The sequence below is a fragment of the Hypoxylon fragiforme genome (genome assembly GCF_022984875.1).
Source record: "Hypoxylon fragiforme strain CBS 206.31 chromosome Unknown GGS25scaffold_2, whole genome shotgun sequence".
Taxonomy (NCBI): Eukaryota; Fungi; Ascomycota; class Sordariomycetes; order Xylariales; family Hypoxylaceae; genus Hypoxylon; species Hypoxylon fragiforme.
In genome coordinates, this window is record NW_026054757.1 from 2596622 (window position 1) to 2620345 (window position 23724).

Consider the following 23724-nt stretch of genomic DNA (forward strand, 5'->3'; position numbering starts at 1 on the left):
AACCCTAACAAATGCACCTACAGTAGGCTAGGTAGATAGGTAGATGGGCAATGATGGATGCAATACAAGCGCCAGGAATGGACAAGTGAGTTTGTGGGGAATGGGGAATGGGGCTAGATCAACGTTTATGTGATGACAAGTTAATAGTTGAAACCTTAACCTGTCGTATCTCTCTCTTCTCAGAAGGTCCCTAGGTAATTAACTAACGATAATCATTTCAACGGTCCGCCGGAGGAACAATGGTTCGGCAGACCGGAGCTTCAGTCGCGTGTTTTCTCGCCTTGCTTCGACGGCCGGCGGGAAAGCGACTTTTTAAAACTGGGTCACTTGGGGTAGTAATGTTTTTCTTAGCGGTGACGTCGAAAAAGGTTGTTGTTTACCGACGGGGAGCCGAGCTTGTGATTTTGCGGGGGGAAGTCCAGACAAGCCCAGATTTAGCAGGGGGTTTCAATGCATGCTAGGCAAGTACCCACGTACCCTTTACGTAGTTGAGCCCCCTAACCTAGCCGGTGATGGGTTTGAATGTCGGTTACTCCCGGGTAGAATATTGATAGTTCCTACCTACCTAACCTAGTACATAGTATGTACTACCACTCGAAAGCTTTACATATGAGGCTTGAGACTATGTGTACCTACCTACTATGTACTGACAGTACTGTACATGCCATGATGTTGGCCTACAAATGCCATTACCATTGCCATTCCACTTGCCGAGGTTAAACATCCAACTCAAGCTCTTCTCTTGGAACCAGGTATAATGAAAGACCAGACGCCTTGGGAAGCACAAGGACATCACTCGAGATCTACGACATCGGAATTGTAATATACTGCTTGGAGGTATTAAATATCACATGCGAAGCACGTGGCAATTAAATGACTGCATATAGAAAGGTACATATGTAGTAGCGGGCAAGGACATGCATGTGCTCTACATAGTACTCCGTACGCCTTCTAAAATACCTATATTTTGTCGATACATGCTACCTGCTGTACCTAGGTCTGGTAAACGCCGATTCTCTTCAATGCCATCCATTCATTGAGACCTAACTAGGAAATTAAATTGCAGCAACCACCCCAGCCCCTTTCCATTTCTCAGATTATCCGTGTAACAGTAGTGGTATAGTAAACTCCCCCATAAAGCAAAGCTCGCCGTGGAAATCATGTTAAATGTCATCCAATCCTTGAAGCCAACAGGATTTTATAAAGTTTAGGCAGGGGTCCCGAACTCTTCTACCTCAGAAGGCTCGCCCTCAAAACTATAAAGCCGTACCTCTCCATCTTCGCCACCGCTGGCCATTCGGCTATCGCTCAACCCAACGCAGGTGACAGGCCCTGCATGTCCAGTAAAAGTGCGCTCACACTTTCCAGTCCTGGAGTCCCATACTTTGACTGCATTCACATAATGTTAGTCTTTTGCTTCTTCAAGTATAACGATGAGAATAAATGGGAGATTCTTACCCGTAGCGTCGTTAGCACTAGTAACGTATCGCAGAGAGTCAGCCGCAAGACCCCAGATGCCCTCGACATGGCCAAAAAATGTCCGCGGACTTTTTCCTGTTGCCGTGTCCCACAATCTCATCGTAGCATCGAGAGACCCGGTAAGCATGTATCGTGGGGGTAAAGGTCGTTCAGGATCATTCTGGAATATTGGGCCATAGGCAGCCCGTTCTTCATCCATGTTTGGGGGCGAACCCGACGAAGAACTGCCGGAAGGGGTGCCACTGCGGTTACTAGCCACTGAGACACCATCTCCGTCCTTTGCGGTCTCATCCTCAAACTCATAGTCATCTGGGAGTGCAAGGACTTGTTGAACCTGTCCGACATGACCTTCGAAGGTCTTGATACAAGCCTTGGTGTCGAGGTCCCATAGTTTGACCGTACAGTCATCGGAGGCGGATAGCACCGTGCGTGATGCTAGATCTATGCGCACATGGTTCACCCAGTCCTCATGGCCGCGCAAGCTGTATGACTGCTGGGTTTTAAAGTTGAAGATCTTGATCGATCGATCCATAGACCCCGAGGCTAAGAGATCACCATCCATATGCACAGTTATGACGCCACCTTGGTGATTAAGGGTGTTGATGCAGGCACCGGTTCTCCAGTTCCATATCTTCACTGTGCTATCCAAGCTCGCAGAGACAAGCATCCGGTCGTCAAACTGGAGAGCCCTAATCCCCATGGTGTGACCACGGAGGGTCCGTATAACCTCAGCCTTCTCGACATCCCAGAGCTTAATTGTTGAATCGTAAGAGCCAGTTGCTAGAATGTTGTCGTCAAATTGCAAAGCCGTTATTCCGTTCTCGTGCTGCCCTACAAACCGTTTGATTGTGCATCTACCGTACCGCCAGTTAGATCCCACGCGATATCTCTCCCTATATAGATCTTTCCATGGCCTAAGCTTTTGTGCGCCCGTCGATGCCTTATGTGTGTTGCCGGCACCGTTAATGCATTGGCGTTTAGCGGAATCGACCTCTTCAATTTCCAAAGATGAAGCGGCCCGTTTGATTGGGCCTGCGACTGATTCGCTCGGTCCGATAAGTGCCAGCGCCCGTTGGGTTTCCAGGTTTGCCTGGTGTTGAATCTTCCACTCCTTTAGTCTCTTCTTTTCCAGCTTAGGTAATCCCCACTGGCACTTTTCGCATTTGCGTCCGATGTGCTGCTCACACATCCGGTGCCATACAAGGTCGTCTCCTGATAGGGTGTTCCACCGTCGACTAACCTGAGCAGCTTTGCAAAGGGAAGAGCAGTCAAGATAACAGAGGATTTTCAAAGATAGCTCAGTTGGTAAGGCGGTTAAGAAGTCTATCTTCAGCTGTTCGTGGACCTCTCGGGACACTGTGGATAGTTGCGGAAAACAACATTGAGTAATGATGCCCTGTAGCATAAGTTCACGATGTTTGGAGGGAGCGGCAGAGAATAGGGACCAGACATTAGTGATAGCTTGACGATCAGCAGAGGGCAGTGTCTCGAGTTCCTGCGATAAATGTTAGTGTCTCAGCGTTATACACTAGGGTGCGTTCAAGCGTACACTTTGAATTAAGCCCATCTTAGATTCGTCCGCCGCCCTACGACACTTAGAATCAGGGCGATGTCGGTAACAATATTTGCTATTAGGATCCTTTGTTGTGAGGGCCGTCATGGATGGGAGGTCGGGTTTCCCTATCGGTGCATATAGTCCAGGTATGTGTTCCCGTAAGAAAGGAGTCACAGATTGACCCATAAGTTGTTGCGACATGTTAGGTAAGCGAGATGCGTCCTTGGAGTCGTCTTCTGGCCTTCGCCTATCACAATTATCTCGAGAAGGTTTTTGATTGACTTGGTCGTTGGGTAGCGATGCAAATGACTGTCTCTGAGGACGAATGCGATCAGTAGAGGAGGATGTATGTTCTGTGTCCATTAGATTGGTATCGTTTGGGAAAAAAGTGTGATCATGATTTCGTGATGATGGCTCACGGCCGTTGGGTGTCGACATTGGTGGTAAGCCTTCCATGATGATGAATCCGAGGGAATTTCGATTGGTAGCCGGGTGAGAAGGACAATGCCCGGGGGGTCTTTTATTAGAATTGCACCATCTAAAAAAGTATGATGAGGACAGCGGTGAAACGCGGTGAGATGGCGTGCTTGATGAGGACCATTCAAGGTGTTCAAGGTGTCTAAGGTGTGTCCGTGTCTGACTTTTGACTGGCCCGACTGATCTGACTTGTCTGCTTCTTTTTCGTCTTATTAAGGTTCCAACTAATAGCAGTAGCTAACAAAACCTCGAAAGATATATATGTATACTATCGGGATTCGGTAGTATTGCCTAGGGTAGGCACGGTATATAATAGATGGTCTAGGAGAACTAAGTAGATAGATGTAGGTGTAGGTGTGTATGGCCAGGTGTAGACTCGCAGACTCATATAGTCTGACTAAACTGAGACTACCTAACGGGTTCTCGCAGGGTGCGGGCAGTGTATTGTATTTACTCAATATTGTGTCCAATATTGCACTGTACTAATGATATTAATGGCTGAGATCGGGGGCACAGGTACAGGAATTGCACATCAGAGTTGAGGAGATGGCGAAATCGGCCCAAAGTGCAAGCAAGGTGAATTTATTCCCTGTTCGTTTCTCGGTCGTCTCGTTTTTTTGGATTATTTGGTATGATCGGTTGACCTCGTTGGATGAGGGAGGGACCCTCACGGCCGTTGTTGAAAGCGGTCAAAAAGTTGCCGTTGCGGTTAATCCACGCCATTTTGAACTATTTTTGTTTGGCATTTGGGCATTTGGTTTGTTTTGCTTGTCATTTTGCGGTGCTTGGGGGCCCTAATGGCGACATCACTGGCCGATAACCACCCGAACTGCCGGGATCCACTGCGGCTGTCGGGTCTAGGTCACTCGTCTGGGGTAAATGCAACCTTTTAAACTTAAATGTCCTAAAATAAGTAGGTACCTAATATGTATTGGTTCCCAACATCTTGCTTGAGGTATCGGGTGCCTTTGCCGGTTAGGCCCTTGCAGAGAATTGAACTTGCTCATGTAAGTTTTCATGTTAGATAATTTGATCGAAAAGCATTTCATTTGAGGTCTAGAAGCTTTGGAGCTCATGTATTGAATAGAATTTTCAACTACAAAATACCATAAGTGTACCTTGCTTGTACCTTGCTAGGCCGAAAGCTCCGACAGCCGACAGCCCCTGTGGCTTGTACTTGCATGTAATAAAATTCCATGGATCTTATTAGTTGATCGATCTCGCCATTTCTGCGCATGTTTTCGTTTGATGATCTTTGACATGAACCATATCACGTGCGATTACCCCTGATTCTTACAATGTACGAAGTACCTTTGCCAATCAACTCAACAACTAAAGCCTTTTGATTACCACCAAATTGACCACATATATCTTCTGAACCATCGACATACCTTGTGGGATACGGAGATCGTTCATAGTCGTCTTGACCTACCGCGGGATTCTCGGTCGGCACGGTAACTCATCTGCAAAGGTCGCTTCGAATATCATGAAATATATTCTTTATCGTCGGTGAATAGATTGAATGGTCTCTTAGCTCGGGCACTAGGTTACATTATCTTATCTTCTCGAGGATACTAATCAAGTGTTTAAGTTGTCCAGAGTCCAGACCTGCCGATAGACCCTTAATGTCTTCGTAGGGGCCTTTCGTCATTCTATAAACATAGTCTAAGGGGACATGCTTGTGTCTTTTATATTGAAAAGGCGTAGCTCGCTCTTATCTACGAGTTCCATTCCCTTCTTGCATTGAAATCGTTCTTATCCTTAGTCGAATCCGTCAAGGGTTTGCCCGGGGTCTGGATAAGGTAGGGAAGGCTATATGGGAGCTAACTAGAACAAAAAGGGCTACATATATATATAGCCCCCGTAGTTTCCAAGGGAATGTTGCATGTCATCGCGCAACAACGATGTTGTTCTGCGTCTTCCAGATTCTACCTCATGGCAGAGTTGCTTAAGTCTCTCAAGTTGCTGAAGTCTTTGCCGTCGTTCGAGTTTTTATCCGAGGAATCTGTGGATAATGGGTTCGATTTTGTACAGCTCGATTTTGAAGGAGCTAACTTACCCCCATCGTACTACTGTACTTGCTACTGCGTGTCGTGTGCGTAAGCAATTGGTAGTTGCCTTATTAGGTAGTAAACCGCTAGCGGAAGGCCTATCACCTATTTGTAACACGCTGGTCAAGCGAGAAGCGCTCCTGTATTCTTTTCATCCTGTGAATATTGTTAGATCGCTCCGTAGCTTATGTACTCAAGTGAGGCGCTATTATGAATACATGACGTGGAGATGGAGATTACAAAGGCAAATTTGGTCTTAGGTGATTATTCTCAGCCAGGCTCTTGGTTCGGATCTTATTTCTCAATGCGCTACCTGGCGTGGCTCTCAATGGTACACATCACCCCCTTGGCCTCTGGCAGGGTACTCTCGCGTTGTTAATCTATTACGCCGGCCTGGCGCCTGCTGTTTCTAACCTGTGAGCGCTAATAAGCGCGTCTGCTGTGAGGCATCCCTTCGCGCCTATTTCGCACTCTGTAGATAAGCGCGGGGCACTTCAGTATAGTATCCATAGATTGTCCCATGATTAACCCATTGGAGCAGAATATAGCTACGATATGGGAATCCGAGGCGTAGAGGGAACGGGCTGATTAATGTTAATTTAGGGTCTTGCCTAGATCTAGATCCAGATCTAATGCATGATAAATAGGTACTTGGTATCCTACATCCACACTTCATAGAAGAGACTGAAACTCCGTTAACCCTTCAATAGTTAATGTCGATATCTATGCCAGCCATCAGATCAGGTCAACTGTCGTTGCCCGGTTACGTATACTTCATATGAATAAAATGCCATCAATACGCTAGGCACACTTACTACGCATACATGGCTGGCCTTGGTAGGACCCTAGTCCTGCCATGCGATATCAGGCATAGACAGACGGCTACATTCCTCTCATCTACGAAGACAGCCATTCCACACCCACTGATGGCTTGTCATATTCTTCATGTCACAGGCCATGAGATGAATGTCAAGACTCAAGTGTCGTCAAACACCCGACTAGGTACCTATATAATAGATGTCTGCCTCCGTACCTAGGGCGACTTAGCGCCTACCTAGGTAGTGTATCGATATCCCGCACGAAGGTCCTTAGCACCTAGTTAGTGCCACCTTGGTAACCTAACAGCCAAAAGGGTTACCATAGGGGTGCCCAAACCATGAAGTCATTTGCAATTCTATTCTTCCCGGATCCTAGACGTATCTAAATAGCGATAGTACCTAGCTACACTAGACCCACATAGTACGAACAGAAAAAAAAAAAAAAAAAAACATACAACACCGGGGATTCGCTGGTCGTCACCGACCCAACTACTGATCCGGCGGTATCTGGCTTATCTATGGGAGAGCGGACGGGATCCCGAGTTCTCCAGATCCTATGGTCGTATGTGAAAGACCGTGCGGTTATTTTGGGCTATAAGGCCGTACCCCAGAACATGACTGCCCCCCTAAGCTGACATAATCAGGGGCTGTGGTCCGCGGCAGGCCCAATGCCGACCCTCTTAGGATTCTATCAATTGATTTTTTGACTTTGATAGAAGCCATTGCCAGAGTCTGTCCCGTGATTAGAGGCCTTGCACTAGGTGATAGTAAGTGTTCAGAAACGGAACCTAGAAGACGCAGAACAACATCGTTGATGCGCGGGGACCTCTAACATCTCCCCGGAGGCTATGGAAGCTGCATATACAAGTAAGATGTCTTTATTCTATGTAACACCCCATGTAGTCCTGGGTAGACCTTTGACATTACATGCCAAGCGTGCTGAAACTGGGGCATTGTCATGGTGATACTGACATAATAGTATAGATAGCATTGAATTTGAGCTACCTAGAAGGATAGGGGACCAGTCTGAATACTCTAATAGAGTCGTGCGTGCTTAGTACGAAGGGAAGTAGGCATGCATGGCCAACGCCGATATTCGTTGTTTTATGTTTTTTTTTGACAAAGGGGGATGAATGTACAAGGCCATGCAGTATGAGAAATTGTCTCCGTTGCTGTGTGATCTGGACATATTCTCGTATAGCTTAATTCCATCATGTAGTTACCTCTTTCCAAGACTTTACCTACAAGTTACAAGGGAGTTATTTAGTTGATCATAATATCGGCGATGTCTTCCCCTTCTAAATCCCAAGTACCCTCGCAGGCTCAAGGGGGCAACTGTTTGATCAAGCTACATGATTCTATAGCGCTGTGTATCATTATTAATGTTGCCATAGAACGCATTGAGAAGACTGTTGATGTAACTGGGGCCACTTTCGAGTTTGACCCTATCTTCAGATTCGGACTCCAAGACTCCTTCTCTGTCAGAGCACAAACAGACCACCTGGAAGGTACTTCAACTTCTATGCGAAGGCTCCTATCATTAATGGCATGCTGTTCGAGACGCACAACTTTGGGTCTTGCGCTACTAGTAATCATGCCTGCTGGAAACCCCAACGATGCCTTTTGGACTCTCTTACAGGCGGGCTTAATACCTACCTAGTAGCCTGTTCTCTGCTGGCCATGTAGTTTGTTAGGTATACTATCATTACCACCCGAATGAACATGAATCTAAAGTGTTTCCTACGCTATCATCAGTGAATGCCCCGGGGGCCATGAAGATGCAATGGCGGCGGTCCTAACAAAGGCCGAAGAGAGGGCGCACCGGGACATCCTGACTCCCTCATCATGACGATGGCAATAGACCCCCGGTGTCAGGGCCTTGCGAGCGCATTACTTGTGTAACTATGTCTATGCAAGACAAATCCCGAAGCGATTGCCGTCGTGGATTGAGGCCATGATGGGGGAATCTCGGGACCCGTACACGAAGCACAGGTTCGAAGTTGTGGTAGAGGTCAACCTCGGAAAGGGGTAAGTTGGTTCTCATTGCTCAGCGAAGAAGGGTGGTGAAGGAGTCACTCCATGGCCAAGGGCATGGCGTTCCAAGAAGTAACCACCTGGGCAGCCAGCGGGTGGTCAAGGGCGAAAATATTCCTAGCCGCGACCCCTGCATGGAACTCAATGTAATATGTTCCATACGAGGGCATCCGTGGGAGCATATGTATATGCTCATGAGTTTAGGTAAAGTGGTTGTTCGATGCTCCCACAATGCCTGCGTAAAAAACCTTGTCTCCCATCGATCTGATAAGTCTATAGTTTCGTACAAAATATGCTCTTCTGTATGAGGTTTGCCAGAAGGTGGTGCCCCTCATCGTTTTCCGAGTTCGCGGTCTCGCGACTATCGTGTCACAATATAAATCCTTGAATAAATCGATCGATAACTTCTATGGGGCTCTGCGCATTATGTAGATATATCTTACGCTCGATCATAACTTATTACCTAAATTCCTATATTTAGAAGGTTAGAATAGGCTATCATCGATGAAGTCCCAAAGACTCAGATACTACCCCTGAGCTATATCACGTTGGACCACGCTGGTCGTCAACGCAGCAGTGTAGCTTAGTGAGCTTCCCTCTTCCCGCCCATGATCTAGAACCAGTAGATCACGGTGAAGAAGAAAGATCGCCATCATCACATCTTGGCAACTTAAAGGCTAACCTTATTTTGTGTGGATCTGCCTCGTGGTTTGTTGCCTTCGAGTAGGTTAGTTTTTTTTGTCTGTGGACACGACGGCAAGTCATTTGACTTGCGGAGTTCTGTCTTGTAACAAACTGAGAACTATGGTTGACTGTATATACTGTAGGTATGTGTATTTGTCAGATTTGTGAAGCATATGGATTGTATTCTGCGTTAATTGAATACCTACACAGTAGTACCGTGTTATTATTTGAAGTGGTTCGGAATTCCGTCGGGGGTGCAAGTTTCTAGAATCGTGAAATGAACCAGCGGGACGGCTCAGATCCCGGAGTGAACAAGCCGCAATTTCCGTGAAGATCATGCAGAGATTTTGAGTCCGCTCAATGTTGTGCACAAGTACATACATAATCATACTTGCTTGGTTATACTTACATAGTTACTTGGGTAGACACTAGAAGTTGAAATTACAACATATTCAGAGACCGTGACAACATCCCTACCTAGTGATCGTCGCATTAGGTAGGCTATGTATTATGCCTGTAAGACTCTAATTAGGTATCTAACCTAGCACATACCAACTTACATACCTACATACTTGTCCAGGTGGATACCTATGTAGATTATGTAGTTAGTTAGGCATGGAGGAAGTTAGGAGGCTCCTCAAAGCCTCAGCCCTAAGACAAAGGATACCTATCCTATATCGGCAGGTGTATACTCGCTCCCGTTCGGTAGATATTGTAACTAGCAAATAACTCTATAATTCTCCGCGAAACAACATTTGCACATTTAATGTTGTTGTTTCCACACCGCTGATTCAGCATCGCGACAGCCAAGACAAAAAGAGCCCAGACAAAAATCCGCTTTGACCGGTAGTTGTATGCATTTGTCAACTTCGTGTTACCTAATCTCACTTAGCCTCGTTATTTAATATCCACTGTTACAACGTTGTAGCTCCCATTCAGGACAGGGGATACTGACTTGACAGTGAATCTGACCAATTAGAGGTATATGGGTCGGGGTAGGCAGCTGGCCTCAGCAAGGCCAACATTCAACGATACCGTAGCACTACGTTGTATGTGGGCTGAACTGAATACGAGGCCAGCCTCAGTCTGCGTTTAGAAGATGCCAAGGCAACTTGAGCTGAGCAGTATTGCGGAGTGAGGACGGGCTCTAATACCTATATCACTGGGATGATCAACATGTAGTAATAGACACGTTCGTGAAAAGATATATAAGCCCAGTCCCTTTCGCGGGTTTTCATATTCTTTCCAGATCACTCAACACTTGCCAATCACCAACAAGTTCTACTACCAAAAAACCTACCTAGAACTTCCAGCCTCTAGACCAAACATCTCGCCAAAATGCTTGCCTCAGTCATCACCGTCGTCTCGGCCCTCGCCGCCTCAGTCGTCGCTGTCCCCGACGTCCAAGCCCGTGAAGTTTTGGCTTCATGGCCTGCCACCAACTTCCAGAAGGCCTGCACACCTGTGAGTATCCGTCAAGTAACCCTTTTCATCGTTCATCTCAGCTGATGAAAATTCCAAGGGCCACTGCCAAGCTATGTTCGATATCAGCGCCCCCGCGGGCTACGCTAAGGATGCCCCGGCCTTCAAGGTCACGTGCAAGGCGCCCCAGAACCAAGCCTACGTCAAGTGCGAATCTGCCAGCCCGCTTGCCAAGGACTCTTCGGTGCAATCGATGTTCACTGATGGAGCGAGCAAGGACGCCATGAAGATCTCGGTGTTCCATATTTGGAATGAGGGTGCGACGACGTTCAACGCCTCCGGCTCCGTTGAGGTCACTCCTTCTGCCACGGGCTTCACGCTGCCCGTCACCTCCCTCACCGGTATCGCCTAAGCGAATCGCTTCCTCATTACAGTCGCTTACGGGAAATGTTGTGTGAATTTGGCACGAGAAACTGTGGAGGATCTTCGATTCTGGGACTTGCACACTTGAGAGTTTGGCAAGGTTTTATAGATCTTAGAGGATAATAAATATCACCTTCAGCCAATATGATATTTCCGAATAGTGCTTGAATCGTCTTGGTGTCCGAAAGATTACTGTCACGGTTCAGGGTAAATGACTGTTATAACCTAGGCGGATTAAGCGTTGGGCTGCTTCCCAAACTTCGTCAGGGATATGCTGGGGAATCTAGAATCCTTGGGACGGATAATCACGAATGCGAAGTAAGTCACCCACAGCAATATTTATGACTAACTCTTCTGGATCGTCGGCATTGGGATACTCGTTCCGTTTGAATTGGGGTGAAGTGACCATGATCTGAATGTCAGGGTCCGGGCCATTGCTTCTTGAAGGTCGCATAGGTTCGCCTTTCCATGTACGGCTTCTGCGCCAGCAGGAATGATTTAAGATGCAGTTCTCTCTCCTGGAGTAATGCGTGCGTGAAAGGAATATTCGCGCCGGTGTTTGTAGAAAGGGGCTCAACCAGGATCTTCTCGGGTAAAACCCCCATTTCGAGAGCTATATATGCGAATATCCGAGCCTCTGGTTTGTCGTACCGACCTCTAGTGAGTCTTCCTACCCCACCGGCGAATATGAGATCATGACCTTCTGATGAATTGGATGTCATGTTTGTAGATATAGATAGGAAGTAATAGGTAATACGGCGTAGTAGGTAGATATGCCGAACTCTGGAGACTGACAGCGGGGAAGTACAGTATGGTAGATAAAAGAAGTGGGTGACAGAGTGACGAAGGAATTGGCGACACAATTTAAAAAGCCACCTGCACCCACATCCCCCCCACGTGTGCATATGCCCCCCCCCCCAATCTAATGAACCCCTTACCGGTTTTAAGTGGAAACAGCCTCAGTGTCAGCTGAGTGCCTTATCAATTCAATCAGATAAGATCTTGTGTCTTCCCTGCTTCCCTTATCCTTGTTAGGCAAACCGCCACCATTCATCATCATTACCACCTATTTCCTATTAGGTGCTCCCTATTAGGTGCCCCCTTCTCAATCATGCCCCCCGATACGGAATGGGCACTCAAATTTCTAAAAGAAAGCTTGAGAACATCTCATATTTCTCATGTTGTCGACGAGGTTCATCCTTTACACGGTGACGCCCCTCCTTCGAATGGCCCGAACGTTCCGATCAGCCCGGAGAGGCTTCAATATTTACGAGAGTTAATTTCCTATATTCTCCACGGTCGCGCCATCATCTTTCACTACAACGTCACTCTATTAATAATACTTGCACTTTTCTGCTTATTCCACTTGGCTGAAAAGCTCAGGCAGAAGTCAAGATGGCTGATAATCGAGCAAGACCCAGCTGCAAAGTCAGAACAACTCGACCAAGCAAACGAGGTTTCTGGTATCGCAAGCGAGGCTGGCTCGTCTTCTAGTAGTACTTTGGATGGGTCGTTAGCGTCCAAACTCACGCTAAAGCCTGTTGATATAGATGTTGAGAGACAGCCCCTCCTTGGAACTCGACAACAAAGTACAGCTTCAGTTGCAGAAAAGCCTAGGAATGCCATACTGAACAGTCTGAATTATCTATTAACATATCAGCCGCGGCCCATCCCATTTATCAATCGGACACTACCATCAAATGGAACGTCCATTTTCGTTCTATCGTACTTGGCCCTCAATGCGTTTTACCACTTATATCAGCTGCCTTTTGAGTCCCGATTTTTCTTTGCTTTTGCTGATCGAGCTGGTACCATGTTTATCGTCAATCTACCACTTCTATACCTCCTCGCGGCGAAGAATCAGCCATTGAAAATTCTCACCGGCCGTTCGTACGAAGCTCTGAACATATATCATCGACGTGTCGGCGAGCTAATGTGCTTCGAAGCATTTGTTCATTTCGCAAGCATGCTGATTTGGCGGCTTCTGGTATCACCTGCATGGCTCAAGACTGGCAGCACGTTTCGTGAATACATCACACATCCCCTCATACTTCTCGGACTCGGGGCATTTGTGTCATACGAATTACTATTTTTCACCTCTCTTGGCAGTTTCCGAGAGAGATGGTATGAATTATTCTTGGCTTCCCACGTCACCTTACAAATTGCGGCACTGGCATTTTTATGGCTTCACTTCTATACGAGCCGGCCGTATGTCTTCGCGTCCCTCGTTATTTTCATGCTCGATCGAATTGTTTGGCGTCTGCTTGTGAAATCTGACAAATTCACTGCGGATCTTACGATACTAGAAGATGACCAAACGCTGCTGCTCTCTGCGGATTGGGATATACCTTCGCAGAGCAACCAGGGGTGCTTGAATCGTATCAAACAAAGCATACGGCATGGCTGGGACCCAGCCGATCATGTTTTCATTACAGTTCCTGCGCTGGGGCGAAGCCACGCCTTGCAAGCTCACCCATTCACCATCGCTTCCGCCGCACCCGTAGAAGGTTCCGCAGACTCGCCAAGTCATGCTTGGCTAAGTCTATTGATTCGGATACAATCGGGCTTCACTTCTAGTCTGCTAGAATATGCACGCTCTAATAAAAGGGCGATGGTCCGCTTAGACGGACCCTACGGGTCTCATGATCCTCTCAATATGTTAAGGTCATGCGACAATGCCATTCTCATCTCAGGCGGTTCTGGAATTGCGGTTGTGTTCCCCCTGGCGTGGGCTCTTGCTACACGCCATCGTGGAAAGAGGCAGGTCCATCTTATCTGGGTGATACATTCTAGAGCCCAACGCGCTTGGCTTCCGGAGGAGAGAATTGCGGATCTAAGGAAGTTCGGAGTATTTGTAACAATTCCCGAGCCGACTAATGAGGCTGGTAGGCCGGACATTGCTGGTTATATTTCCAATTTGACCACTGCCGCGGAGGGCAGGGTAGGGTTTGTGGTTTCGGGACCTGACGGGTTAAACAGGACCGCTAGAAATGCCTGTGCAAGAATGGTTAGGGAGGGGGCTGATATCCAGTTACGAATAGAGAAATTTGGTTGGTAAAGACATGAGAAAGGTCGCGTTTTATGCATATTTATAGATTGGGCTTCGCACGACGGTATGCGACTTTGGCATCCATTTTTATCGGTTGGATTTAGATCAAGTAGAGGAAGGTAGGCGATAAGGTGGTTAGAGTCCTTCCTATTTTAACATGACTCGAGAATGATTATTTAGAGGCCTTTATATACGGCTGTTTTACACCCCCGATTTTGAATACTGAATTTGCAGTATGAAAGCTTTGTTGATGTTGGGATCTTGATAAGCCTTTAAACCCCCTTTAATATCCGTATAAACATACTGGCGTGTGGTTTACAGTAGCCTAACCTAGCCGTGTCTATACAACCAAGGAGGCAGCAAGCATGACTAGCCCGCCAAAGCCATCTAACCCCAAGCACCAATCTTCCCAGCTCTCACTCCTCCTCAATGGAGCGGTCCCAGAATCTATAGGGCGACTGGATGGCCACAGATCGTCGCTTGATAAACGATCCTCTAATCTGATGATCTCGCCGTCAGTGGCCAAGCCAAAGGTTGTCTGGATCCCCGACTCCTTCTGACATTCCATCTTCCACGTTAGCTCGTCGCCGGCTTCCCATAGCTGCCGTTTCGCTGGCAGTGGTGCTATGAGGAGGCCTGTAGGGATCTCACACATGGGCGCGGGCTCGAAATAGATGAGCATGTTCACTACTCGATAGACCACGCCTAGTCTGTGGTTCGATTTAGTATGTACGTCCATTTGCGACCGAACTTGTGCGATGGGGTCTTACCTGCGTCGTGATTCCCTGAAAATCCAGTCTTTCCAACTCATTTCGGGTCCATCGCCGCCCGGTGTATGGAGCGTGAATCGGGCATTATCGCGTTGGGTGAATTGCTGAGAAATCGCCTGCGCTCTATCATTAGAGCTAAAAGTAAAAGGGATAGGTCAGGGGAGGGCCTACAATGAAGGTCTTTAGTAATAGGTAGTCAAAGTTGTTGTAGTCCGTCTCGCCTTCATCCAACCGTATGAGGATGTAGATCGAGAGAGCCTGCATGCCTGCAAGTAGCTCCCACTGGCCTAGATTCGGATGCTAGACGTGAGGTAGGTGGTATCTATCAGCTTCACTTCAATTTACACTAATATATCACAGGTGCTAGGCAACTATGGCATGCTCAACTTACCTCTTGTACCAAACGTTCACACTCCTGCCGAACATTCCTCCAGAACAACTTCCTACTCCCCTGGACCCGGTGGCTGATCATATGCACTAAGCTGATGCAATTCATCAACGGTTCCATTTGGGGATTCTCGAAATCGATTGACACTAAGCACGGATGGATCAGGGGCGGGAGGGTACTATGACGCAGCAGCATCCGGGGATACGATTTCAGAGTATGGAATATGAGATTGGCGATTCGTTGCGCACTGGCCTGCACTCTTGGTCGTTGGATAAATGATCGGATGGTGTAGCTTGGTGCTGCTGGTATTGAGGAATTGGGCAAGGGGAGATCCTGTCGTGTCCTGGCCGTTTGATCAGTTGCAGGTGTCGAGCGGTGTATCAGAGGAGATAGCCCTGATGGGAAATAGGGGTCCATTGTCGGTGTATCCAAAAAGTCGGCAAGACCGAAGCTGGCGGCATCCCATTCAAGAAACTGGCCTTCAAGGCCCACGAAGTCCGGGTTTATTGGTGTAACAAACGCATCTTCGAGTATGATATTGATATTATCATCACCATTATTACTTGGCTCTTCGACATAGCCCAACTTAGAAGAATTGGTGGCCGACGAAGATGTCGTCTTGCTCGACCCAGCAGACGCACCATCACTATGGCGAGTCTCTGAAGCTGTAGGCTTGGGTGTGCTCGGGTAATAGCATTCAATGCCCTTGATCATACACCTGGAGCACTTGGGTCGCTTCTTGTCGCAACCCGCCTTCCCTCTAGCGCATGAAGTACAAGATCGAGGACGAGTAATGCCACCAACTTTTCGAGACCGACAATAATAGCCATGTCTCTTCAATGTAGACTCTAAGTATCACCACGCCGTTAATATTGCTTGCTAGGTGACGTTCTGCCGGAAGCACAGCTACAACTCACCCTTGTCGAAAGGCTTATTGCACTGCCTACATCGTAGAATAGACTGGACGCCGGTTTCGTACATTTTAGTTACAACATAGCGGACGCAGGATGAGAGTACTTTGGTCGGTATGTGTACCTGTCTAAGATAAAAGAAAATGTACTTTGATTTTCAATTTCGGAATCCCGCTGGCTGGATCATGATATCAGGTTTAAGGGATTTGTCAGCATCCTCTATTTGTCATCTCTCAAACTGGCATAGTGACGGGCGGGACAATTTGTAACAACTTCATTCACGTGGCGATCTCTAGTACATGACACAACCCCTAGTTCGAGTCATAGTAACTGGTAAGTCATTACCTGCTTAGGTAGGTACTGGTAACTTAGACAGCATCCTCAAATGGCCACCCCACAAGCCCAATATTCAGCTTCGTTCCCGCTTCAAGCTCCTTGGCTTGCGCTTTGAGTTCATCCACATCCCAGTTACACCACACGAACTTGTTCTTCAGAAAACGGGACTCGGGGCTCGCAAGCCAGACATTGAAGCTTGCCGGCAAGGACACTATAATCAATGTCAGCCAGTCGCACCACCACCACCACCATCATCAACATCGCTGTCACAGCACTTACCATCGTCAACCTCGATATTCTCAAAACTCGCCGCCCCTCCCGTCGCCAAATTCATCTCCGTGAGAATGACGCCCGGGTGCGTATGAAAAATGCTCAAGCTCGGGTTTGAAAACGCCACGGTGTCCCAGAGGCGGTAAACGGCCATCTTCCCGACGCAGTAGGAAGAGAAGTACTCATTGAGACTCAGATGCGTCCCGAACGTGTTCATCGCAACCACAACGCCATCTGGCGCCGCGTGTCGGAGGAACGCCCGCGCAACATAGAAAGACCCCGCGATGTTCGTCTGGATGGCGCCGAGATACGCATCCCCATCCGCCTCCGCTACGGGCTCCTTCGGCCCAATGGTCGCTGCGCTGTGGATCAGCACGTCGATCTTCCCACCGCTGCCCGCGAACTGGGCGAACGCCGCGTCGACCTGCTCCTGCTTCGTGACGTCCGTGGGGATCGCGAGCACCTCCACGCCGGGGTACTTGTCCTCGATGAACGCCTTGTTCGCCAGGAGAGGCTGCGATCGGCGACCCAGGAGCGCGATGCGGGATGCGCTGGCTAAGGCGAAGGACCGCGCTGTTTCGCCGCCGATGCCGGTGGTGCCCCCGCCCGTGATGAGCACGGACTTGCCTTTGGCGGAGAGCGAGGGGAGGGAGGGGAGGGTGGAGGGCTGGGCTGAGGTGTGCCAGCGTTTGGTGGGGGAGGAGAAAGGGGGGGTGGTGGACATGGTGGTTAGGGGAGTGGTGTGTGTTGACCGAGTAGCTGATGTCAGGATACGGTAGGTAGGCATGGTAGAAAGGTGAGGGGGGATAGGTATAGGTCGATGAAGATTCTGTTTTTGAGAGGCCAATGCCAGCCCCTTTATAAGTACCTAGGCATTCTGGGTAAGTTGGATCTTAGCTATTGATAACTAACACAGCTACGGAGCGGTGCATTTTGTGAAGGCAATTCGGGCTGTCTTTGATTAGCAAGCAGCATGCCGGCGTTGCTACAATTTCTCCCGCCCGTACAATTTTGCACCCAGCTAAACCCGAGGTAAGCATCGGTAGGTTTGATCCCTCCTACCAAGGTCTTTTCACTTGCCTTTCAAGATCAATGCCGCCAAAGACAGCCAGTAGGTCCAATTAAGCATAGGGTTTAGGTGCCTGATATGTTATCAATATTCCGATCAAGGGGTCACTGATCGCGACTCTAGTATCGTTGTCCCGAGACTCCCGCTTCAGAGAATAAGGGGTTCGACCCACAAAGACATGCCAAGCGTAACACTAGATGGAACACTCAGGGAACCTAGTCAGTAAATAGCTTGAGTCAATATCACAGTTTGCGCATTTTGTTGAGATCCATGGATCATTAGAATGGGACCAGGACGCTTTTATATCGGTGTATCTACCTACCTACCTACCTACCTGCTAGGCAGTTGAGAGCAAGTAGGCCCTACGCACCACTATACATCGGGCTTTCTACCGTATACTACTAGCATTTTGGTAACGGCGCCTTCGGTTTTCAATTCCTCCTCCAGACGAGTTGGCCAAGTTTCAAGATCCTCCGATGAGATGCATTTGAACCCGCCAGGAATGCCTATGCAGGCAGAGAACTTGTTAGTGTCACCGCGACCAGCCATTCCCATAGTTAGGTGCACTTACGTTTCGCGGCCAAAGGGATGTTTTTGCCTCCGCCTATCATACTCTGGACCGTTATATCAGCTATATCCGGACTCTTCGCCTTGGGACCTACGCCGACAGACAGCACCACTGTTTTAACGTCCACGAAACCAGCGTCTTTTAAAAACGGCTCCAAGTCTGACGCAAAGTCGCTCTTGGTTCCTCTGAGGTCCCAGAGCTCGTTGACCATGGCGCCGAATTGCTTATAAGCTGGCCCGCCATCATCGCCGAATCCGTACTGCGGCTCCATGAGCTCGATCCACCCGCCGGGCTTCACGAGCTCTGTCAGCGCGCCGAGTACTTTGCGTAGCTTCGGCCCCGCTTGGTATATCACCAGTGTTTGGTGCACGAAGTCAAAGCTAGACCTCCACGACTCCGGCCATGGCTCGGTGATGTCTTGAATTTGCAAGGTGATGCCTGGATGCGGTGGGTCGGGGAAGCGGTCTTGGATGTCGGTCCCGATCAAAGTAGCTGAGCCCGGGTCCTGGAGGGAAGCCTGTAATTGTGACAACCAAGCACCTGTTCTCGAGCTATGAGTTAACGCGTCCTAACAAGAAAGGGCGTCAACGTCAAAATTGTACCGTTGCTCGCAGCACTATCGAGGACCCTGAGGTTACTGCGTCCTGTGTCAATCGGGGCGAGACATGATTTGCCATCCATGTAAGCCCTTATAACCGAAACCCCTATCTCCAGACGCTTGTTCTCCGCCTCAGCCGAAACCACATTATAAGCAGCCATTGCGACGCGATTTCTATAATCCTCAGGTTTCGTGAACAGAAAACTCCTTATTGGGCATCCAGCGAAGAAGAAGCATTTAAGCCTCTGCCTAGAGTATGAAGGAGGGGCGGGTGAGTGCGCTGGCTGCGCTGATAGGATTACACGAACATCATATCACGTGATATGCCAGGATGAGTAATCTGCCCAGAAGTTGTGCTGAATCAGAGAAGGAAGGACCCTGTTCCACGTGACCATGCTGGGGATAACTCATCAATGTTTATCCGAACCTTAAAGCTTAAAGTCTCACAAGTCGTGCTTACAAGCACCTGACAAGTTATCCTTTACCTAACATAGTCGGAAACCTATAATTCTGAATTCACCTAAAGAATAGTCTAAATATGTGCTCCTGAAGTGTTTACTTCGACAGATCTAGGGCTCATCAATAGCTACTAATTCATAACGTCAGATCAGTTAGTGGCTTTTGATCGAGAGCACTCCAAAGATGATGCAATTGACCAAGAACAAGAATCATGAAAGATGACAACCTAGTAGGTACCTGACTATAACTTATAGGAATACGAGGTTTGAATGTTTGCGCTTGCGCTTATATCGGTCTGCGATACACCGAGGAATGAAGTTGATTCGATCGCAATTGAACGATGAGAATCCTTCTTATGAAAAAGAATCCGTATTCTCCTATTGGAGGATTGGTCAAGTTCGTCCGTCTAGCGTTACGACGCTGCCTACTAGGCAATGCAGGTAACCCTTCGGCGTGGTAAAGTCGTACCTTGACACCGCACCGCCATATCCTTGTGCTCCATCTCGCTTGTCATCCAAATCGTCCAATTCAGGAAACAAACATACCAAAGTCGTTCAACTAGCATGCTGAATATGGTAGATTGTGATCTCCACGTCCGGCAACATGCGCCGATTTACCAGTCTTACCCCACAATACCCCAACATTGGCGTACATCACCTATAGGATCTATACTATGTAGGGCAATATTCTTTGACTTACTCCTCAAGTTGCTCCCCAAGTTTCTTTGTACGCGTGAGGGGGAGACTGGGTTTGTTCCTGGCACAACATCGCGCAAACTCAATACCCCTACGTGCCTAGCTAGGTACTTAAACGGTACCAATTCCTTTGCGAAGACATTACAATCAAACTTCTTCCCTGACCAGTTTCTAGGTTAGTATTCGGGTTTTGTTCAAAGCTCCCTGTTACCGGCCATGAAGTCGTCACTGCTTCTACTCCCCGCGCTACAAGCTCTCCTTAGCTATGCTTTTAGCACAGGAGGGCGACCCGACGACTTAATATGGGACCTAGCTGAGAAGCGGCAAGCTGGGCAAGATATTGTCACTTGGGATGAGCACTCTCTCTTTGTTAAAGGAGAGAGAGTGCTAATATTCAGTGGGGAGATCCATCCCTTCAGACTTCCCGTGCCGTCTCTGTGGCTGGACATTTTCCAGAAAATCAAGGCTTTGGGATTCAACGCCGCCTCATTTTACGTGGATTGGGCACTTTTGGAAGGCAAGCCTGGAGAGTTCAAAGCAGAAGGGGTCTTTGACTTTAAGCCTTTCTTCGAAGCTGCTCAATCCGCCGGGATTTATCTCATTGCCAGGCCTGGCCCTTATATCAACGCCGAAGTAAGTGGCAATACAATATGAGCTAGTTGTGAATGCGCTTAGCTAAGAACTTACAATTAGGTGAGTGGTGGTGGCTTCCCCGGTTGGCTACAGCGAGTGCGAGGTACCCTTCGAACAAGAGCACCAGACTACCTTAATGCGACGAGCTATTATATGGAAAACATCGGAAAGATTATTGCGGATGCCCAAATCACAAATGGTGGCCCAGTAATCTTGTTTCAACCAGAGAACGAATACACTGTAGCCAACAGTTTCGCGCCATTTCCAGATGGAGACTACATGGAATATGTGATCCAACAAGCGCGAGACGCAGGAATAGTCGTGCCTTTCATTAGCAACGACGCAAGTCCCTATGGCTACAATGCCCCAGGTACTGGCGTGGGAGAGGTTGAGATCTATGGACATGATGGCTACCCCGTGGGCTTTGACTGCGCGCATCCTACGACTTGGCCTAGCAAGGGCCTTCCGACAAATTGGAGAAACTTACATTTGAAGCAGAGCCCGACAACACCATATTCCCTGTAAGTTCTTTGAAGGAGTTTGGTAAGCTTGAAAGATCAGCGCTAATGTTGTATGAAGTCTCGAGTTCCAAGCTGGTAGTTTTGATCCGTGGGGAGGATGGGGTTTCGACCAGGTATGTTTCAAGACGTTTTCGAACGCAACGAATGCGAGAGGGTATGCTCTCTACACTGTTGGTATCCCGACTAACCGAGATATAGTGCAGTGAGTTGGTGAATCATGAATTCGAACGGGTGTTCTACAAGAATAACTATGCAGCGGTAACTACACCCAATCTAAAACTAGCAAATACATCCATCAAGAGTCTAACAATACGGTTCTAGGGTGTAACAATCAACAACCTTTACATGATCTTTGGTGGAACTAATTGGGGAAATTTGGGACATCCGGGAGGTTATACTTCCTACGATTATGGCAGTGTCATCAAAGAGGACCGAACTGTCACGCGAGAGAAATATTCGGAGCTTAAGTTGCAGGTGACTTTCCTGCAATCAAGTCCCGATTATCTCACCGCTGTTCCTGGAAACAGCTCGACCAGCCTCTATAGCGACAACCCTGATATCACTGTTACACCAATGCTATCAAACAGCACTGATCATGCCTCTTTCTTCGTCATTCGTCATACCAACTACACTAGCCTTGCATCAACTAAGTATAGGGTGACACTGCCTACATCTCAAGGAGACCTCACAGTTCCCCAGACAAACCAGTCGCTCAGTTTGAATGGTCGAGACTCAAAGATCATGGTTACGGACTACGACGTCCAAGGTACTCGATTGTTATACTCCACTGCAGATGTGTTTACACATGCGAAAGTCGACAACCAGACCGTGCTCATCTTGTATGCTGGGGCCGGTGAATATAATGAGTTCGCCATTGAAGCGCCGAATGCTGCGGTTAAGAGCCTTCAGGGGGGCTCTTCTTACAGCGTCGTAGGCAACAACTCTTCTAGCTTGACGGTCATTGGTTGGACGGCAAAGCCGGAAGAATCCATACTTCAAGTTACTGAAGGTCTAGTTGTATATCTGCTGGACCGCAATACAGCTTACAACTACTGGCTCACCGATATCGACAACACGGATTCGAAGCTAATCATCAATGGTCCCTATCTCGTACGATCCGCATCGATAAGTAACGACGAATTGCACATCAAGGCTGATTTCAACGCATCCACAAAGGTTGAAATCGTAGGCATCCCAGCAGGAACTACCAAACTCTTCGTCAATGGCGCCGAGACTGAAACGCAAGCATCAACTCTTGGAAAGTTGGCTGATCTGTCAATAAATGCACCTTCATTCAACACCCCTGCCCTATCAGAGCTTGAATGGAAATACATCGACTCACTTCCAGAGCTTCAGGAAGGATATGACGACTCGTCATGGACGGTTGCCGACAAGATAACGACAGATAACACATTCCAACGCCTCATCACTCCTGTTTCTACATATTCATCGGATTACGGTTTCCACACCGGCGTACTAGTCTACCGAGGTCATTTTAACGCCACAGGACGTGAAGCCAACTTCTCAGTATGGACACAAGGTGGAAGTGGGTTTGCTTCGTCGGTTTGGTTAGACGACCACCTACTATCATCATTTACTGGCAACGCGGCAAACTCGAGCGCCAAAGTGAAGTACGACGTCACAGGGGTTACGCTCGAAGCTAGCACGGAGCACGTGCTTACCGTAGTTGTAGAAAACATGGGGCTAGATGAGGACTATAATGTTGCCGATGACACGATGAAAGCGCCACGGGGCATACTAGGTTGGCGGCTTGAGACCTCCCAGTCGACGGATACACCCATTACCTGGAAGCTTACCGGCAATCTTGGTGGCGAGGACTATATTGATCAAATTCGTGGCCCGCTAAACGAGGGTGGGCTATTTATAGAGAGACAGGGTTACCACCTTCCTGGCGCCCCGACAGACTCTTGGGAATCTCACTCCCCGCTTGAGGGCCTCGGTCTTCCAGGCATTGCTTTCTATGCTACCTCCTTTGACCTCGATCTACCATCGGATGAATGGGATATCCCGCTCGCGTTCTCCTTCTCCAATGACACGGCGTCTTCTGGCATCTACCGGGCCCAGCTGTACGTCAACGGGTGGCAGTTTGGCAAGTTAAGCAGCAACATCGGTCCCCAGACGGTGTTCCCTGTACCGGAGGGCATCCTCAACTACCACGGGTCGAACTATGTCGGTATCTCGCTATGGGCGCTCGAAGAAGGTGGCGCGAAGATCCCTGGTCTTGAGCTCGTGCCTGGGGTGCCTGTATGGACGGGCAGGGAAAAGGTTACGCTGGTTGACAGTCCTACCTGGACGCAACGCGAAGGGGCTTACTAAAGAGTAATCTAATAGAATAGTTACAAATACCTAATACTTATCTACCTAGGTACTTAATTAACACTTTCCAACTCTACATACCCGTAGTCAAAACGTAGCTCGGCTAGAAAAGCTTAACATGATGAACGCACAACTAGACCGAGCTTGATGAGGTTAATGAATAGCGGGATAGCCGGG

The 23724-nt window shown here is 48.2% G+C and overlaps 8 protein-coding genes across 8 annotated transcripts; 3 read left to right on the top strand and 5 right to left on the bottom strand.

Moving 5' to 3' along the window:
* Positions 1-1222: 1222 nt before the first annotated feature.
* Positions 1223-3773, bottom strand: GGS25DRAFT_132725 (WD40 repeat-like protein). The gene is made up of 2 exons (XM_049256238.1): positions 3029-3773; positions 1223-2974 (listed from the first exon to the last, which is right to left on the bottom strand). The coding sequence occupies exons 1-2, from the start codon at positions 3488-3490 to the stop codon at positions 1406-1408; spliced, it is 2031 nt and encodes a 676-aa protein (XP_049120274.1). The 5' UTR covers positions 3491-3773; the 3' UTR covers positions 1223-1405.
* Positions 3774-10436: 6663 nt separating this feature from the next.
* GGS25DRAFT_518395 (uncharacterized protein) lies at positions 10437-10932 on the top strand (the record flags this gene model as incomplete). The annotated part of the gene is made up of 2 exons (XM_049263526.1): positions 10437-10562; positions 10621-10932. 2 exons carry the CDS (start codon positions 10437-10439, stop codon positions 10930-10932), a joined length of 438 nt encoding a protein of 145 aa, XP_049120275.1.
* Positions 10933-11147: 215 nt separating this feature from the next.
* Positions 11148-11793, bottom strand: GGS25DRAFT_132792 (DUF218 domain-containing protein). The gene has a single exon (XM_049256239.1). The coding sequence runs from the start codon at positions 11663-11665 to the stop codon at positions 11363-11365; it is 303 nt and encodes a 100-aa protein (XP_049120276.1). The 5' UTR covers positions 11666-11793; the 3' UTR covers positions 11148-11362.
* An 86-nt stretch (positions 11794-11879) lies between these two features.
* Positions 11880-14179, top strand: GGS25DRAFT_132848 (ferric reductase like transmembrane component-domain-containing protein). Its single transcript, XM_049256241.1, has one exon. It carries the CDS (start codon positions 12055-12057, stop codon positions 13999-14001), a length of 1947 nt encoding a protein of 648 aa, XP_049120277.1. The 5' UTR covers positions 11880-12054; the 3' UTR covers positions 14002-14179.
* On the bottom strand, positions 14167-16220 carry GGS25DRAFT_132838 (uncharacterized protein). The gene is made up of 5 exons (XM_049256240.1): positions 16068-16220; positions 15154-15998; positions 14934-15062; positions 14763-14878; positions 14167-14702 (listed from the first exon to the last, which is right to left on the bottom strand). Exons 1-5 carry the CDS (start codon positions 16129-16131, stop codon positions 14333-14335), a joined length of 1524 nt encoding a protein of 507 aa, XP_049120278.1. The 5' UTR covers positions 16132-16220; the 3' UTR covers positions 14167-14332.
* A 209-nt stretch (positions 16221-16429) lies between these two features.
* Positions 16430-17391, bottom strand: GGS25DRAFT_518399 (uncharacterized protein; the record flags this gene model as incomplete). Its single annotated transcript, XM_049263527.1, has 2 exons — positions 16430-16608; positions 16677-17391. The coding sequence occupies 2 exons, from the start codon at positions 17389-17391 to the stop codon at positions 16430-16432; spliced, it is 894 nt and encodes a 297-aa protein (XP_049120279.1).
* A 454-nt stretch (positions 17392-17845) lies between these two features.
* On the bottom strand, positions 17846-19163 carry GGS25DRAFT_132868 (S-adenosyl-L-methionine-dependent methyltransferase). Its single transcript, XM_049256242.1, has 3 exons — positions 18907-19163; positions 18308-18844; positions 17846-18242 (listed from the first exon to the last, which is right to left on the bottom strand). Exons 1-3 carry the CDS (start codon positions 19061-19063, stop codon positions 18109-18111), a joined length of 828 nt encoding a protein of 275 aa, XP_049120280.1. The 5' UTR covers positions 19064-19163; the 3' UTR covers positions 17846-18108.
* Positions 19164-20272: 1109 nt separating this feature from the next.
* GGS25DRAFT_518401 (glycoside hydrolase family 35 protein) lies at positions 20273-23547 on the top strand (the record flags this gene model as incomplete). Its single annotated transcript, XM_049263528.1, has 5 exons — positions 20273-20689; positions 20750-21210; positions 21269-21323; positions 21409-21468; positions 21532-23547. 5 exons carry the CDS (start codon positions 20273-20275, stop codon positions 23545-23547), a joined length of 3009 nt encoding a protein of 1002 aa, XP_049120281.1.
* Between the last annotated feature and the right edge of the window lie 177 nt (positions 23548-23724).